The sequence below is a fragment of the Mustela nigripes genome, chromosome 6, assembly GCF_022355385.1.
Source record: "Mustela nigripes isolate SB6536 chromosome 6, MUSNIG.SB6536, whole genome shotgun sequence".
Lineage (NCBI taxonomy): Eukaryota > Metazoa > Chordata > Mammalia > Carnivora > Mustelidae > Mustela > Mustela nigripes.
This window is the reverse complement of record NC_081562.1, coordinates 77113833-77133311: the sequence shown is the minus strand read 5'-3', so window position 1 is coordinate 77133311 and position 19479 is coordinate 77113833. Positions and strand designations below refer to the sequence as shown.

Below are 19479 nucleotides of genomic sequence, written 5' to 3'. Positions count from 1 at the left end.
TCAGCAGGATGATAATCACAGCAATGCTACGGTCCTCTTCCAGAATGGAGCACAAGCCTCTGATAGTATCGAAACTCTTCTGTGGTTCCTGTGAGTCTTGAAAGGATGTAAAACAGCATGCAAAAGACGCTTTTATTGGGATGTATACTCTGGTGAATTCCTGGTCTGTGTGAACTTTTGCCATGTTTCAAAATGCCTTTAATAATGTCTTCTGCCTTTTTGGTCTCCAGGGATACTCTGAACACCTAATACTATAACTCCAATTACACAATGGATTTCTCTTCTGAATGTACACCAAAAATATTTTAACAAATATGGATGTGTAAACATCTACAAACTACTAAACATAATTTTGCTCAAGCGGACTGACTCTGAAAATTAATTTTCTTTATATTATTTGAAAACTAGGACATGGATTTACACTACAATTGTGATTTTTTTTTCTTTTATGATTCTTGAATTTGATCAACTTCAGTGGATTGCAGACTATTTTAAAAATAATACTTTTAGGGGCGGCTGGGTGGCTCAGTTGGTTAAGCCTCTGCCTTCAGCTCAGGTCATGATCTCAGGGTCTTGGGATCGAGTCCCACATCGGGCTCTCTGCTCAGCAAGGGGCTTGCTTCCTCCTCTCTCTCTCTCTCTCTCTCTCTCTGCCTGCCTCTCTGCCTGCTTGTGATCTCTGCCAAATAAATAAATAAAATCTTTTTTAAAAAAATAAATAAAAATAATACTTTTAGAGTTGTTGGGTTTTATTAAACTTTGGTAAATAAATCTATTTTTTATTAGAATTCATAATATCTCTTAAATTATCTACAGAACCAGACCTTTAATATGTCTACTTTCTCCACCAAATGAATGATTTAAGAAAATCTTGTTATTTTATAAAAACAATTCATAAAACTGTTGTAATGTGTGCTTTTAGCAATTCACTAGACAAAACATTTTTAGTACATCTTGACCGTAAGTGGGAAAAAAAGAATTGTCTAACAGTTTCTCTTGTTTATTCCAGTCACATATCACAGAACTCATAGCATTTAGTAATATGTCAATGGCACTTAGCTCATATGGATAATTTCATAATATATGAACTACTGTGTACTTTGTACTGCTAACAAATATATTTGTTGCACAAGGTATAAACCAGCATAGCCATTGCAAATTCAAAAACTGAAAAAAAAAATCTCATTAAATCAGTTCAATAAAGAAATCACTGAGCACAAAAAATGAAAACTAAATTACTCTATTTTAAAAATCTATTTTATTTCTGCACATTTCAAATTAATCATATTTTTAGTAATATTTTTTAGTAATAGTAATAGGAGTAGTAATAGGAAATTAATATGTAATATATAAACCAAGAAATAGTAATAGGAAACTAATATGATTTCATATTACTAATATGAAATAAAACTAATATGAAATAAAACTAATATGAAATCATATTAGTTTCCTATTACTAAAAAATGTGTAAAGTTGACTGATACTGTAATGGCAGATGAACTAAAATAACTGACAGGAATCAAGTATTTCTAAACTAATTGTTAAACATAGGATCTTTTACACATATGTACGCACAAGAACAAGCAACGTACTTGTATGTGTGTGTGTGTATATATGGTCACACAAATATTCACTTTAAAAGCTGATGGCATCACTGAAGAACTGAATATGAGAGACTTCTAATAATATTCCTTTTTAAATGTCTCATGCTATTTATCAGACAGCAATCCAAAAATATGTATATCCATCTAATTCATTTTCTACTGCAAATGTGTTCACATGAATCCATTAGAGAAGTATAATAAAAATATGCCTATTACAATGCACCCTGGCATAAAAGATACACTGATAAATTTGTATGATTGAGGCAAATTTCAAGCTCATCATTAACTGATAATATATGCATATCAAGGTAAAATAATAATACTACAGCTAATTATTATTTATAATTTAGTTTTACATGGTCAGTCTTCACTCTCTAAATCATTTAAATAAGATTATTTTGACATATATTAGTAACAGTATTAGCTAGCTGTTAGATACATTTGATTTATCAACCATAGTTTTTGTCAAGTTATCTCTTCACATTAAAAAAATGCATTTTTAATAAAGTGCTATATCACCATATAAAAAACAAATTCTTCTTCTTCCTCTTTAATACAACAGTAATGAAGCATACACAACATTGTTGCCTAGCTAGGATAAACTGTTTTTTAAATCCCCATTACATGTTTCTGTGTGTGTATATGTGTGTGTGTTAACTGAATGTATGTATTGGGTTCCATCTGCCTTTCTAAGAGTATCAAATGTAGGCATTCATTTTCCATTCAACTGGAAAGATCAAAATGCTTTAGAGATAAGGCAGAGAGTAATGAGGATCATTTTTTGTTGTTTAAATTATGTGGCCCTTTAAATCATATTGCACAAACACAAGTAGAAATAGAAAATTTCTGACTACACAAACTGCAGCATATAAATATTTCCACTGGGCAAATTGTCAAGACAAACTGGATAGCATCAGTGAAAGTAGGTCTATACTTTCTTGGCTACACAACTAGAAGGAGAAAATCTTAATACAAGAGACCTCTTCAGATAAAACCCAGTTTCTCAGCCAAAGGTCACCTTCTCTCCCTTCCCCAAAGTCCGTAGTCAGCTAATTTCTTGATGTTAAGAGCTTTTTTTCTGAAACAAAAACACTATTGGCTCCTCTGCATCCTTTACTCTTATCCAAGGTCAAATTATTCAAAACTCAACTCTTTTATTTATTTATTTTTTTAAAGATTTTATTTGTCAGAGAGAGACAGAGAGAGCACAAGCGAGGAGTGTCAGGCAGAGGCAGAAGCAGGCTCCTTGCTGAGCAAGGAGTCCAATGAGGGACTTGATCCCAAGGACCCAGGGATCATGACCTGAGCTGAAGGCAGACGCTTAACTGTCTGAGCCACCCGTGTTTCAAAATTCAACTTTTTCAATGCACAGAAAATGAATGAATATCTAAAATTTTACTCCAAGCTTAATAGGACAAAACAATCTCCATCCAGCTATTTTATGTAGATAATCAGAAAGATGGCACTAATTATTATATAATCTATAATAAACAGAGTATTTCCAAGAATGGAGTCTAAGAAACCTTCCAAACTCCTACTTACACCTTTACTAATACACTGGAAATAATCCCACTGTTAAAAGTAATCTAATCATTTTCAGTAACACCAAATAATACTATTTCAACCAGTTAAACTTTCAAAAGCACTTTGGTGGTAAATGGCAGCGACCTAAAATTCCATGATTACAGCCCAAATTTTACTAATTTACATATATTTACTTTGTCAACTCCCTTAACAACATAGCTACAATGCACAATACAGAAAATGACGAGTTCCCACAATAGGAAAAAATTCCTCATGAAAAAATACATGAACATGAAAAGCATATTAAACTAAGAAATGGTAAATTAAGAAAACCATATTAAATGAAGAAATTCCAAACTCTCCATGTAATATACTAATCCACAAGTTCAAAGATAGTAATATTTCCTCCTCGAAAATGTTCTTTAGCAGAGATTTATCATCTTTTGAAATGTAATACAAAATTAATCCCTTAATAATAACATAACTATCTTCATAGTGTATGAGGAGAGTAATTTATAACACATTTGGAAATTTCAGGTGATATATTCTTTTATCTTAAGTCTAGTAATTGATATAGATTGGATGTATACTCTAGACAGATATAGTATACTCTGGTTAGATACATACTTTAATAAGTGCCTCACCAAGGTAAACCAGTAAGTTTGGAAATTTAAAAGGTCCCAATATTTCTTCCATGGCTCATATTGGTGTGATATTATAGTCTTACCTCAATGATTTTGTCCTGAATCTCCAGGCCATCTGCTCTGTCAGCAGGTCCATTTTCCAAAATTTTTGAAACATAAATTCCTTCTGCTGATGTTTCTTCCTTATTCTATCAAAAATAAAACATTAGCAAAAACAAACAAACAAAAAAAACATTAACAAAAGCAAAACCATTAGCAATAAGAAAATGTAGACAAAATTTCAGTTGGATAAAGGACATTTAATAAATGTAACATTGCCAATGCTCCCTAAACATGCAACTCTCTCTCTCTTAGCTGGAGATTTGGCACTGAATTTTAACTTACTTAATACCAAATGGTCATTAATCAAGATGGCAGCTTTAATGAATGAGTCCAGCATCTCTGACAAGATTATCCATTCGCTTCACGTTTTTGAGTATACATTAAAAAATTATGTGAAAAGGGTATGTACAAGGTGATATTGATGGTCTTCAAAGTATTATTAAGCAGCTTACTTCTCAAGAGATGTAGCAATTAAAAAGGGTTACAAGGAAACAAAAAGCATATCTAGTCTCACTATATATTGTGGCCATAGTTTTGAAAATATAATTTAGCCTCTGGAAATAAAGCTCTGACTATATTCACAGGGAGACTAGGAGCTTACTCAAGTGTAAAATCCCAAAAGATCAACACTAACTGCAAGAGAACCCTTTCAAAGCTAATCGTTACACATTTCCAGGTGCAATGAGCCTAATGATTGTTAAACCTCAACCATATAACCGATATAATATAAATAGGACACTTCGGCCAGTCACAGGAAAACAATTATGTTGCAAAACCTATCTAGGTAAAATGCCCAAATACCATAATAATAATTTTAAATGTCATTTTACTTCATGGCAGTTTAAATAAAATTATTTCCCCTTAATTAGCCTTCCTTAACATGAATTTGAAGAGTCTCTTAAAAATGTCCAGTGTCACCTAAATGTCAAACACCTAAGTGGCATTTTATAAAAACATTCCTTAAAGGAAAAAAACAAAACAAAAAAGATATGATGAAAAGACTTCTATCTTTTTATTATAAATGGGGACTGTTCTAGAAACAGAAGCACGGCAGTCATTAGTTGCTAGGTTTTCAAAATACTAAACAGTAGAGGGAAAATATGTCATTGCCATCCTGACCTAAACATAGCATATGGCCAACAACTCTAACCCAGTATCCTTGGGCCACATCTGCAAAGCAGGATGTGAGAATTTCATGGCAGTTTATTAAGAAAATTAAAGAACATGATTTTTTTTTTTAACTTTACCACCTTTTTCTAGTTATGGTGAAAATTAAGTTGATGTAGTATTTGAAGGATATAAAAGAACTTTGTGACTACAGTGTCTGGTTTAAGTTTATAACTCATGTATTTTGAAAACAACTGGCAGCAATGTAGACAATATTATTCATTCAATGAAATAAAAGATTGAACTGGAGAGCCAACAGTATTTCAAATCAACTATCTTCCTTTAAATGGCATTTCTTAGACAACTGTGAAAACAATGATCCCTTATTTCAATTTATTTTAACTTTTCATGCCATCAATCAACATGCATTATAAACTGCCTGGTCTGTGTTAGTCTCTGAAAACCGACAAGTTGACTTAGTAAGTAGAAGGTATAATCAGGCAATCCAGTTACCTAATATTATCAAGTAGAAATCGCCTATACACAGTGTGAAATAGGTTTAAGAAGTTTACCAATGGGGCTATCCAATGTAAATAAAATATGAAACATACTCTCTTTTTTCCCTAAAGTAGCAAAGGGTAGTCTAGTTCATTAGTTGTTGTTTTTTTTTTTGTTTGTTTGTTTCATTTTGTCAGAAAAATGTAGTTATATACTGGAACATTTGCATTAAGGGATCTGATATTTTTTATCATAACCATGATTTTAAAGATTAAATCACTTGCTACCCTCATTCAAAATCTACAAATGAAAGTGGTTTTCTATTATTTTATAACCAAAGAGTGAATTAAACATGAATAAGATAGATTACCTGATTTGGTCGGCCTCCTATAATATTGAATCCCAATGTGTCATTTTCTCTTTCTAACACAATGGTGAATGGCTTATGTTCTCCATCCTAGAAGAAAAGGGATACAATAACTAGGTAAGAAAGAAAAGGACAGGAAAAGAAAAGGAAAAAAAGAAAAGAAAAAAGCTTTTTAAAAAAGCTTTTTTAAAAATAAAAAAAAAGCTTTTTCAAAAATAAACTGTCAATAAATTAACATTAGAAAAGAAGAAAACCTTAAAATTAAGGATGGTTGAATTTGGGAGATTCAACCATTAATTTCTTCCTAAATTTACTTTTTAAAAAAGTGCTTGTGAGAAAAATTATTTTCAAAAATGTCTAAAGGTTTTATATTTTCACACAACTCTCTATCTTTTATCCTAATACAGCATCTAATTCTGGCTTCACTGTAATTTAAAACAAATTTCTGGAAACCCTACAGGTACCTTTACTTTTATTTTTTTTTTTTTTACAATAGAGTAAAATAAAAAAATTTCAGAATTATTTTATGTAAAAACATCACTTCACTTCAGAAAGTCTTGAGGGATTGAAGTAACCGTAAGTTATTGATAAAATTCTTTCGGCTGTAATATTTGGATTGTTATTGTAATGCAGGATCTAAATTACAGTAATCCTAATTTTCAATAGTATTCTTACTTTGGTTTTGTATTATTCCCACAGCATTTTACAAAGAAAGGATTTGTGTTAAGTAAAACTGTATTATCTGGCCAGATAATAGCAAAACAATCAGGAATTATATCTATAACCTGTTTACTAATGAAGACCAATTTAAATGCAAAATGAAATCCTGCCAGACTAGGTAAGGTTTATTCATTCAAGGTTTATTCTAGGTAAGGCTATGGGTATTATTAACTGTCCTAGGAAACTACATTTGGCAATTCATGGTAAAATTCCATAAGCACCACCACCATCTCTTCCCAGGAGCTTTTCTCAAGCAGTGTATGCAGCAGCCCCTACTGGTAGTGGGAAAACATTTCTGAGGCGCACGGAGAAGCCTTCTGACAATCTACAAAACATGGGTAGTTGTTCCTCACTTCTCAGAATCATAGCTTGACTTGTTGCATGGACTTCCCTCATATAATTCCAGTTGCTGCTCCTTTCCATCAATCATGGCTTCCCTACAACCTTGAAACGTGACCTGGTAACGCAGAGCACATTTCTGCGCTTCTCTCTGGGTCCTCCCATTTTGTAAATCTACCTGGCTCTAAACAGGATTCAGAGAGAATCGGGGATAGCCTCCAGCCTTTTAATAAGCATTGTGCCTCCCATTAACAAAGTAGAAACATTTTAGCCCCTCACAGTTAAGTTCTTTTTTTTTTTTTTTTTTTTTTTTTTTTAAGGTTCAAGAACAGAAGCTTCCAAACTGGATGCCTGGGTTGGAGGCAGGGCAAAGCAGTCCCAAACGGGAATCATCGTGTGTTGCTCCTCCCCAGGACGCTGAAGAATGAAAACAGCTCCTTGAATGGAGTGCAAGTTCTGCTAAATCCTTGCTCACCATGGCAGCGACCAACAATGTCAAACACTGCGCAGAAGTCCTCCAGAAGAGAAGTAACAGCTTTATAAACAAGCCTCTTTACAGGGGGTGCTGCAAAGAGGCTTGTTTATTCAGTCTGAAATCGGGCAGTCCACCAGCACAGTTCAGGGCCAGCAGCTTCGACAAAGAAGGGAAACAGCCGCTGCCCAGGGGCTCATAGGGCTAGTCTGATCGCAGATGGGATGGATGGGGCTGCTCTCGGATTTGGTTCCCCAAACCACCCCTCCAACCACCACCACCACCACCACCACCAATGAAGAGATCCCGAGGCAGCTAAGGATTCTTTAGGGAAGGTTAGGGTAACGAAATCTCTGCAGGTCTAAGAAATCCCATCTGCTAATCTCTCCATGGTTTTCCTGGTTTCTCACATCCCTGATAGTCTCCGCACGAAGTAGAAGGTGGCCAATATAGGTAGTTTGGCAGGAAAACTAAGTCATTCAGAGCTAAAGGTGTGTGACTGAGGAGGCGGCAGCGATGCTGGGGCAGGGGCAGAGGGGAGCCAGGGTCGGGGAAGTCCTCACTTCCTGGCTTTCCTTTTCTGATTGGCTTTAGGCACAGGCCAAAGCCCCCCCCCCCCCCCCCCCCCCAAAAAAAACACCCACACACACCCCCCCACACACACCCCCACACGGTAGGGTAGGGCAGGAGAGTTAAAAATGTGAAGCAAGGTCGGGGGGGGGGGTGAGTTTTCCTCATTCTTCTTTCTCCATTGAAAAGTTGGAATTGAATTAAATTCGTTCCGATCCTAATGTAAGTGGAAAATTGCAACACTAATGCAGCGAAAAGTACCAACAGTGTACGTCGTTTTGGTCAAGGCGGGTGGACGCCTCCCACCCCATAGTGAGGAAGGGTGTCACCTCTGAAGGAATCCCGAAGTACCAGAAGGAAGCGGTCCTCTCTCCACCCCAGTCGTTCCCCAGGTGCCCGATCCCTCTGCACTTACCCGGCCGTGGCCGCCGCCCAGGTCTCTGGCGAAGTTGCGGACGTGAGCCATGTACTGGGAGAACTTCTCCTGGTACCTGCGGGCCGTGAGCTGCGCCTCGTCCCGCAGCGCCCAGAGCTGCGCCCGCAGCGCCTTCTCGCGCCGACTCCAGGCGAGGACTAGCTGCGGCGGCCCCCGCCCGCTCCCGCCGCGGACGCCTGGCGGCCCCCCGCGCTCGCCCCCGCCCCGGCCGGGCCCCGGCGCCGTTCCGCAGCCCCCCCGCGCGGGGACGTCCACGCCGCGGCGGCCGCCCGGCTCCGAGACGCAGTCCAGCCGGCGGCGGCGGGCAGGGCGGAAGGCGCAGCGCTCGACGTGCGCCGCCAGCTCGTGGAGCCGGACCGAGCGGCCGCAGCCGCGGGCGCGGTAGTCGCACTGGATGCGCAGCTTCTGGATGAGGCCGCGCAGAGGCAGCACCCGGCACAGCTTGCCCGGCGCCAGGGGCTGGCACTGCAGCGGGCACCGGCGCCGCCGCGCCACCCAGGGCAGCAGGCAGCTGGCGCAGAAGACGTGCCCGCACGGCGTGCACAGGGGCTCCTCCAGCACCTGGCCGCACAGCTTGCACTTGAAATCCGGGTCCACCGCTTCGGCGAAGCGCTCCAGGGCAAAGCCCATAGTCTGGAGGGGGAGAAGGGGGAGCGAATCCGAGTCCGCTTTCTCCAAGCCTCCTGCCTTCCCCGGGCTACCCCTGGGACGGCTTTCCCGCGGCCGTGGTTGTGGCTGTCGGAGGGAAGGAGAAAGGTGGGGGGTGGAAAGCCCAGAGTTTGGCTTGAAGTTTTCAGGCTCTCGCTGGGTCCCCTGACTCCGCCGTATTGACGCTAATAGACGCCACCTCAAGTGACCCCCCCCCCCGCCCCCACACACGCTCACCCCCCCCCCCGCCTCATTCGTGGCTCTGCCATTTATATTCTTTCAGATTGTGTCCGCGGAGGGCCGAGACCAGCTTGCCATGGCCCAGGCTTCAGGCAGAGCTGATAATGAGCACAGCGCAGATGTTGAGAAACAACTTTTAATTCCACCAGAATGTAAGCTCAAGGAGAGCAAGATTTTTGTCCGCTGAATTCTCATCGCCCCGCATCCAGTGGATCCTCAATAAATGTGTTTGAAATATATGCACTTCCGTTCTCTCAAATCAGCTAACCACAAAATCACCAGTTAAGTGGCTGCGACCTTAGAAAATCACTGAGGCATCTACAGAGCCAGGCTTCCCAATCGCGATCAAGAAATCAGGCGAGTGTAGCCAGGCCGGATGATGACTGACAGCGAAGACGGGGAAAAGGCCAGGTGCTCGCCCTAGGACACCTCCCTCTTAGAACTTGAACCGCCCTTCAAGGTTTCCTACCAGGTGAGGACGCCAGGATTCTGTTACGGGGCAGTCTGACTCCAGGTTCAATCACCACACCATCCATCTTCTAATTCCACAGGTATTTTGCCACTGGGAATGGGAATGTGATCATTTGGCCACCTGGAAAGGAGAATTAAAGGAAAAGATCATGAACGAAAGGAGCAAAATAACAGTATCTTTTTTTTACCGTGAATATACAGTTTAGATCAAAACTACCCCTTCTTCCATTTGACTCCTTAAGGTATGCAGCATGCCAGACCCCCCAGAAAGCATGCAGTAAGGGGTTCCTCCAAGCCCTCCTTCCTCAGCTTCCTTCACCATCTTCAGAAACTTAGGGATGCAAAGAAGCTCTATCACCTGGATGCCCACCACTTACTACCATTATCCTGAAGCTACTTCCATATGGTTAAGCTGGGCTTCTTAAATCAATCATTAATGACTCATTGCTGCCAGCTGAGCTTTGTTTCCAGAAAGCTGTGTACTTCTGTACAGCACCAAAGGTATCAGTTAAAAAGCATGAAAAAGGCTCCAGATTTTGTCCTTTATATCCCTGGTACTAATTGAAGAATTAGCAAAGGCTAATAATAGAGGCTACTAAGAGCCTTCTGAGTCTTCTTTCTAGTTGAAAGATGAGGTTTTATTAGAGCAGTTCAATAATGAGTGAGGATCCTGGAGTGGCTTGCCAGATATTTGATATGCTTTTAAATTTGCTTAAAAAATAAGATGCTAGGGGCACCTGGGTGGCACCTGGTTGAGCTCTGCTTTCAGCTCAGGTCATGATCTCAGGGTTCTGAGATCGAGCCCTGCGTGGGCCTGTCTGCTCAGCAGGGAGCCTGCTTCCCCCTCTCTCTCTACCTGCTGCTCTGCCTACTTGTGATCTCTCTCTCTCTCTGCCAAATAAATAAATAAAATATTTTTAAAATAAGATGCCATGTTTCATATTTTATACGTGCTAATATGTAATAAAGTAACATTTACCATAATGCCCCAAATTTCCTCCTATTCTTTGGCCTATCTTTTGCCAGGAAATTCCTGAATAATTAAGAAATCATTTAATGTTAGCAGTGTGAACATATTCTTGTGAATTACATAGACCAGGTGAAGCAGAATGTTATAGAATTGTTCAAATAATCCTGGACAGCATCGATCTACCTTCTTTTAGTTATTGAAAAAGCTATAACTTATAGCTAGGACTTGACATTTATGGTTTCACAATAAACCTAATGGCAATGAGAACATTTTAAAAAACGAGTAAAGAGATGAAATCTAAAAAATATCCTCTTGAGGTATGAGGAAAATGAGGCTTGCCATTACTTGAAAAGAAAAAAAAATAATTATACAATGTTCTTGGTCTATCCATGCAACTCTCGTTGCAAAAGTAAGGAACATGAGCAGATGATGGTATGAGTAATTCCAGAATGCATAACCTTTTGATTGTTACAGGGAAAAGGGATGTCAAAAACCTTGTCCACAGAGAATAACACGTTTAAACAATGAGAACTTGTGAAGTGAGGCCAAGTAATGAAGTAGGCCAAGAGGGAACTTAGGAAAATCTTTTACATGAGAAAATGCAACCTTCAGCACTTCCAAAATAGTGAGGTACCAGGAGGAAAATATTACAGAAATCCAACACCAAGGGAATGGACACGCCCAGGTGAACCTCATAGGCTCTTCCCATCTGAAAATGTTGTGCGTGATAAATCAAGGACAGTTCTTGAGCCAAACCCTATGATTTCAACCTAGATTATAAAAGGTTATTTTTATATAGTAAGAAAATTGTGATATCTTGGAAAGGTTTGGGTGAGCAAGGAACATGGAGCCTAATTAGATTGAGTTTATTAGCTGAGGGGAGGAAAAAAGCACATGAAGTTTAAAATATGCCCAAATATTTCAGCAAAGCAGATCTAGGAACATTAAATGTCTTTGGCAAATGAGACAGATTAACACCTTGCATCATGAGTTTGGGCATATCCTTGTGTTTTCACTGATGATAATTTTCTTTTAATCTCTGGCTAGTGAAAGTTGCATGTTGACTAGCAACACAAGGAAAAGCTGAAAGGCAGGCCACTGTCTTCCTTCTTGTTGGGCAAGTCCAACTTCTAGCTGTCCTGCAGGTCAGGGTCAACACGAGCCCTGTCACCTTTGATTCAGACTGTACCTGAGCATATAATTTGCCAACCCACAGACAAGGGAAAGAAAATACATAACCTTTACTCATCTCCAGGCCAATGACCATAGCATTACAAAATACTTTTAAGTAGTATTTGGTTGGGTAATTTCAGTGCAAAAACTAGTTTTTGCTTCAAAACTCTGTCATATGTTCATGAAAACAGATTAAAAAAAAAAAAAAAGCAACTAACTTGCTGTATTCCTTGGTCCAATTCCTAGCAATAATGAAACTAGAGTATGCCTGCGGGTGTTTCCAGTGAGAGGAGGCAGCGTTCCAACTAGCTCTGAGTCATCCCTACTTCCAAGATGAACAGGGAATCTGAGAGCTACTGATAGTTAAATCAAATGCTAACAGATCTGATATTGAAATGCTATATTCCAAAACTCAGAAATGATGATTGGAGAACTGAAAAAGGAGAAAGAGATCATTTTTCCCCCCACCCCATGCAAAGATAATACTTCGCAGCAATTCAAATGTAATTTTTTTCATGTTGTCTAATGCATTTGATTAGGAATCATAAAATCAGGAAGAAATTTAAGGAAACTTTGAAGAAATTCAAAGAAATTCTTGAATAAATAATTTTTATTTCATACATGTTCATATAGAGCAAGTTGGTGCTTTTAACATGACGATAATTTTTAAATCTTCTCTTATAAGAACTTGAAATCTCATCATTTACATATTCTTTTCCATGAATCCCTGGTCATTTATCATGAATTAGTATTATAATCTATAATCATACACATTTTTCAAGGTGACCTAAATTTAAGCTATAGTGAAATAAGATTCCTTTGGTAGAAGAGACAAAAAAAATCTAGCTAGTTCACATCAAAATAGTGACTGTGGAATACATTTCTGTGTGTGATTGAAGTTAACATTCATTTTTGTTCTTATCATGATACATTTTTGTGTCATAATCCAAGATCAGAACTGAAACTAGTGGCAAAAATAAATGTGTTCATAAAACATCAGATAATAACAGGGTCAACTTGAGACTATTTAAAAATTCTGAACGTGGTAAAAACAGTAAGAGATGCTGAGTTAACCTTTGAACAACACAGGAGTTAGGGATTCCAACCCCCATACAGCGAACATTCACATGTAACTTTTGACTTTCAAAAACTTAACTACTAACAGCCCACTGTTGACAGGAAGCCTTACTGATCACATAAATAGTTGATTAACACAGATTTCATATGTGGTATTCTTATAATATGTAAGAAAGAGAAAGGAAAATGTTATTAAGAAAACCATAAGGAAGAGAAAATACATTTATAGTCCTGTAAAAAAATCCATATAAGTGGGTCCATGCAGTTCAAACCTGTGTTATTCAAGGGTCAATTGTATGTGAAAGCTTATTAAAACAAGACAACAATTTTTACAAGATAAACTGATAACATGCCAGGGAAAGACATTTTTGGCTATGAATTTTACTCTTTGGAAAATATACATTTAAACCCAGGGAACATAGAGCACTGTCAATCCTTAATCATCCCTGTCTGATGACATGTAATCCATTAGGAGTTATTTGCTATTATTTTGCTTTTCAGTGATTTTTGGCAAAATGAAGAATTGGAAGGGACAGCATGACCATACTAAATGCTATTTTTTTAAAGATTTTTATTTATTTATTTGACATAGATCACAAGTAGCAGAGAGGCAGGCAGAGAGAGAGAGAAGGAAGCAGGCTCCCCGCGGAGCAGAGAGTCCTATGTGGGGCTTGATCCCAGGACCCTGGGATCATGACCTGAGCGGAAGGCAGAGGCTTTAACCCACTGAGCCACCCAGGTACCCCACAAATGCTATTTTTAAGAGGAATGAAATGATGTGAACAAAAATATGATGTACACCAATATACAGTAAGTGATTTACAATAATTATACAGTCTCTGTGGGGGTGAACTATCAGACAAAGCACAAGGAAGACCCTGAAGAAAACCAAGTTAAAGTGAGATATTAAATTAAAAATTGTGGCAACCTGGGGCGCCTGGGTGGCTCAGTGGGTTGGGGCCTCTGCCTTCGGCTGGAGTCATGATTCCGGGGTTCTGGGATCGAGCCCGCTTGGGGCTCTCTGCTCAGCCGGAGCCTGCTTCCCCCTCTCTCTGCCTGCCTCTCTGCTTCCTTATGATCTCTGTCTGTCGAATAAATAAATAAAATCTTTGGGGGGAAAAAAAATTGTGGCAACCTTCAAATCAACTACAGACCGATCTCCTAAAGTCCCTGAGGCATTGCTTAGGGTAACATTACTATCCTACTTAAGAGAGGCCTGTTATGAAAGACGCTTTGTACAGGAAGGCATATTAAATCCTGCATTTAATTAAGCTTGATTTTGTGCTCTTTGTGGATCACAGTCACTGACAGAGGGAAGGTATCAAGAATGGCTATAATAGCTAATATGTAATAGCTCTTTACCATGTGACAGCAGTATACTTCTTACATGTAAAATCTCATTCAATTCTCCAATGATCATTTGGGGTAGATACTATTATTATCCCCACAATTTGTCCAAGTTTACACAAATAGAAAGTGGCCAAACCTGGGATTAAACCAAAACATGCCTCATTAAAGACTCATAAACACTACTCTGCAAAGACTACCCCCCACCACATCTACTATGGAATTGTTTTAGGATAAAATGTACTATTAAACCTGATATGTGAATGGAAGCTATAATTGTGTCTATTTGAATTCTATTGTTTAAAGGCTACTAATTTTTTTTGTTTATTTTCCTTTCTTTAAAGAGGAAAATTCTAGGGGGGCCCCGGGTGGCTCAGCAGGTTAAGCTCAGGTCATGATCTCAGGGTCCTGGGATCCAGCACCATGTCGGGTTCTCTGCTCAGCAGGGAGCCTGCTTCCCCCTCTCTCTCTCTGCCTACTTATGATTTCTCTCTGTCAAATAAAAAAATTTTAAAAAAAGAGGAAAATTCTAGAATCATATTAGAAGTCTTGGAGTAATTGATATGAATGAGAATATTGACATTAATTGTTCTTTGTAATGCCAACAGGGTTGTATTTTTAGATCATTTTGTCCTACATAACTGATCTCAAATAGCTGAGAGGTTTCTTTTCTTTTTTCCTTTCTTTTCTTTTTTTTCCAAATAACTGAAGAGTTTTCTGTATAATAGACCAATTGCCTTAATTCCTTGAGTCCTGGCTTAGTAAATTAATTACTATATATTTTGTTTGGGACCTTATTTTGTGCTTAGTTCTTCAATGAAGATTTTGCATAATTTTAATATCTTCCAGATATTTCCCAAAATTCCCAGATTTCCACAAAGTTGTGAATATGGTAAGTTCATTAAATCAATTTGTTGCTTAGTGAAATCTCTCAAATTATTAGTCAAAATATCTATAGTATGTTCTAAATATCTTGATAACCATCCATAATTATATTACAATATGATCATATACTATAGTATGATATGTGAAGCAATTAAATTCTAAGGTCCCAAATTCAGAGTATCCTATTCTTTATTAGGCTAAAGCAAATCCCAGCATTGCCACCAACTAGCTGCATAGTCTTGACAAGTTTAGTTAACCTTTCCCTCACTTAGTTTCTTATCATCTGTAAAATGAGAATAATGATGACTCCTCCCTCATTGGATGGTTGTGAGATTGTGTAATAAATGTGATACAGAAACTTGAAGCACCATTAGTATTGTTTACCCTCGTTATTACATTCCAGAAAGATTTTATCAAATTATACATAGATAGTAGGGTGTGAGTATACATGTCCCACCACACCCAAACTGAATGTCTTCCCTCAAAAAAAAAATTTTTTTTTTAATCTGCATTTCTTTGTTTACTAGTGGAGTTGAATGTTTTTAATGTTTATTGTCTGCAGGTATTCCTTCATGGTATTAACTCTCCACATTTTTATAATAATACTTGAGGCTTTTTTGTTTTTTGTTTTTTTATAATTGACAAAGCAAACTTATCTATTAAAGATACTAATTTTTATCAGACTGTATAACATTGTTAAGATCTCTTTATGATCATCTATCTTTGAAAGTTGAGGAAAGAAGAGCATATGTTACTCTTCGCATGAGGATTTTAAAACGTAGGTAATCAATTATCACTCTTACTTTGAGAAGAGAAAAAATAAGTCTTTGTTTCGTACATATCCTACCACATCCATTAAATAAATCTGTATCTCTTGTTATATGCCTAGAGAGAAGAGTGTATCATCAAGTGCAACTTTGAACATGAGCTAAGGAAACTTTTTTTCCTTCTGGAGTTTTCCATCTGTTTTTATTGGACAATCTTCCATTTACACTGTGAATCTTGTTCACCAGTTTTGTGATATCATTTACCTTTATTTGATACGTGCTGTGCTAAAATTATATTTTTTATGAAGAGCAATTTTTTATGCAACTCTGCATTCTCAATACGCCGTATTCAGCAAATGTTTATTTAATGTTAAATAAATATGATAGTTTAGATTATGTGCAATTTTGGTTCATAGTTAAGGTCATGATTAAAGTATTCATTGCAGAGTCATTCTTCAAGTTTCTGACTGTAATAGAGAGGTTGGTTAGTTCCACCATGTGCTTGTCCATCTCCTAGCTCCCATCAGATGCATAATTGCCATCCAAGTTATAAGCCTGTTGGATTAATTGTTTTCCCTCAATCCTTTCTGGCCCAGTTCCTTTATTTTTAAAAAAATTTGGATCACAGATGCTTATCTTTTTAACCCATTTTCAGCTGTTTTTACAATGGCCTCCTGGGTAATCCCTCTTCTAGTTCCAAGAATCTTTATCATTAATTTACACTTTCCTAGGAAATCTTAACATCTCTCATTCCAACTTAACTTTATTTTCCTATGGCAACTGAATTCTCCCTCAATAAACTCAGGAAAAAACAAAGTAGTTCATTCCCCTAATCACTAAAATCTCAGATCTAGGAAAAGGGATGATATTTTACATGGTCTGTTTACAGACACGTGAATACAACTTTCAGCAATCCATCTCACCAAAAATTCAACTCATGCTGATCTAAATAATAGGTTGAGGTCTAGAGCTGGGTGAGGCTTGGGTTCATCCAGTGGCTTCAGGATGTCCTCAGTGACTCAGGTTGTGCCCTATTATGACCCTGGCTGGCTTTGAAGTCTGGTTCTCCTCATGGCTGAAGGATGGGTGCCACTACTTTTCAGTGCTCTCTTGAGTGCTCATGGAGGTAGTTTCTTCCAGAAAAGAAAGCAAAGAGCTTCCCCAGAATCTTTTTCCCAACCCTACCCCCATCACCCCTAAAATCTTGAGTCTCATTGTCCATAATTGTACATCAGAGCATTCCAGAACCAGTCACCAGCAAAGGTCATGTCATTATGCTGATTGCTCAGACTGACCAGGACCCACACCTGAAGCTGGGATGTACTCAGCTTCTCCTGGGTGAACAGGGTTCTGATAGAAACAAATGTCTGAACAAAATCAGTCACCTTTGGAAAAAGAACAGGTTGTAATTAATTGACTGCTTACTGTGTTCCAGAAGCTGTGTTAAGCTTTAAATGTATTTTAGTCATTTACTAATCAAAACAACTCTAGGAGGTAGGTATTATTATTGTCATCATCTTTGTTTTACTGATTCCTAGAGAGTTTGAGTGACTTGCTCAAGGTTTTGGGGTTTGTAAGAGGCAACACTGGGATTCATACTTGGACATTTAGCTTTAGACACTCTGTTCTTAACCACTAAGCCAAACAAACTATCTTTATGCTATCCACTACATCATTTTTTTTTTTTTTGGAAGTCCCTGGTGAAGACTAAGACTTCATAGTTAATATAGTTCCTGAACTAAATCATAGCTCCTTTATATACCAGCTAGGCAAACTTGTGGGGAATGGAAAAAAAAATTTTCACCTTTCCAAATATTAATTTTTGTACCTGTAAAATGAGCAAATAATGACTCCTCACAATGATTGTGTGAAGAATAATAAAATAATGCTTATTTCTCTGACACATAGGAAGTATTTAATAAATGACAGCACTTGTTTTACTGTAAGGAGACTTATCTTAGGGGTTTTGTAAATGTAAAATGTAATACAATCCTAAAATTTTGAGTTATTCTATAAATCATACAATATGTAATCCCTGTTAAAATGCTATGAAATAAAATCCTTTTAAAATGTTTTGCTGAGGAAGGGCACCTGGGCGGCTCAGTGGGTTAAGCCCCTGTCTTCGGCTCAGGTCATGATCCCAGGGTTCTGGGATTGAGTCCTGCATGAGGTGGGATGGGGGGGGTTCTTCCTCAGCAGGGAGCCTGGTTCTCCCTCTTTTTGCTGCTCCCCCTGCTTGTGCTCTGTCTAATAAATAAATAAAATCTTAAAAAAATAAATAAAATGTTTTCCTTAAAATGTGACCGACATCAATAAATATGGATAAAACCAAATACTGTGTGCACTATTTCTCAAAAGTGCTGTTTTTCAGTTAAATAGTCTAAAAGAACATTGTAGATTAAAGTGCCTCAACCATTAGATTTCTTTTTGATTTTCTCACTGTTATAAAATTTAACCTGCCCCTGAATGTTGGCATAAAACCAGGTTTTCAAATTAATGTGAGTCATGCCAAAATACTAAGAAATACAAGCCTACAAATCTGGACAACAATCTGGCAGCACTTATGCCCCAGCAAAACCTCTCTCCTGGGAGCCTCTTCCACAGGTTGATCCTGGAAGGTTTGGTGCAGCTTTGTCTGGGGACCAGGGGCTTACGGGAAACCTAGGTGTTCATCTCCAGGAGAAAGAAGGAAAATGTGGTAGAATTGCCTGTGGGGTCTGCAGTGGACAAAAGCAATGATCTACATATACCTATAGTATATAGCAGGGCTCAAAGCCACACATAGAGGTGAAAAATAACCATAAGCTTATCTGTAGCAGAATACCATTTTTAAAATAAAACCGCATCCATTCATAAAATAACATGCATTTTTCAAGTGTGTAATGTGTGTCTGTGTGTGTGCGTGTGTGTGTGTGTATCCAAAAATATTTATTAAATGCAGTAGATCAGGTGACTATGGAAGGAAAGAAATGGCAGAGGGGAGTGGAAATAAAAACAAACACAGAAACACGAAGGAGGAGGAAGGGAAAAGAAGACAAAAGGAATTGCACAGATTAATAATGATGATGTTGTATCACGAACCAAGGATTAGGATTCATTCAATTCTCTGTTTCCAATGAAAATAGAAGAGAAAAAGAAAAGAGAAGAAAAATAGAACATGGACGACAAGAAATGAAGAGAAGGGGAATGCAGTGGAACGAAGGGGAGGGGAGTCTTGGAAGAGGAAAGAAAAAACCACAGGGAAGACTCACTTCATGCATATCCATTTAACAACTTCTCTTTTAATCTTTTCATAGTAGTTCTAATTCAATTTGCATGCCTGCATATCACCAAAGCATATTTCCCAAAGATGACTGCATTAATTATACCTACTTACAGTAGATTCATATAATGACTACAGAGACATTTAGGTATTAAATTGATTGATTTAATCCATACTTAAATTAAAACCAGGAAAAGCAAAGAGGCTCTCTCCCTGACTTTGTCCTCTATTAAGTCTGCTGCACATTTGCTATGAG

At 38.0% G+C, this 19479-nt stretch overlaps 1 protein-coding gene across 1 annotated transcript in view; it reads right to left on the bottom strand.

Annotated features, from left to right (window-relative positions):
• The window catches only part of PDZRN4 (PDZ domain containing ring finger 4), a 349858-nt gene extending 340737 nt beyond the window's left edge, over positions 1 to 9121 (bottom strand). The window contains exons 1-3 of the mRNA XM_059402905.1: positions 8363 to 9121; positions 5850 to 5936; positions 3856 to 3960 (exon numbers count right to left, since the gene is read on the bottom strand). Coding sequence (XP_059258888.1) covers positions 3856 to 3960; positions 5850 to 5936; positions 8363 to 9013 — 843 coding nt within the window. The 5' untranslated portion in view covers positions 9014 to 9121. The remainder of the gene's footprint in view (positions 1 to 3855; positions 3961 to 5849; positions 5937 to 8362) is intronic.
• Positions 9122 to 19479: the final 10358 nt, after the last annotated feature.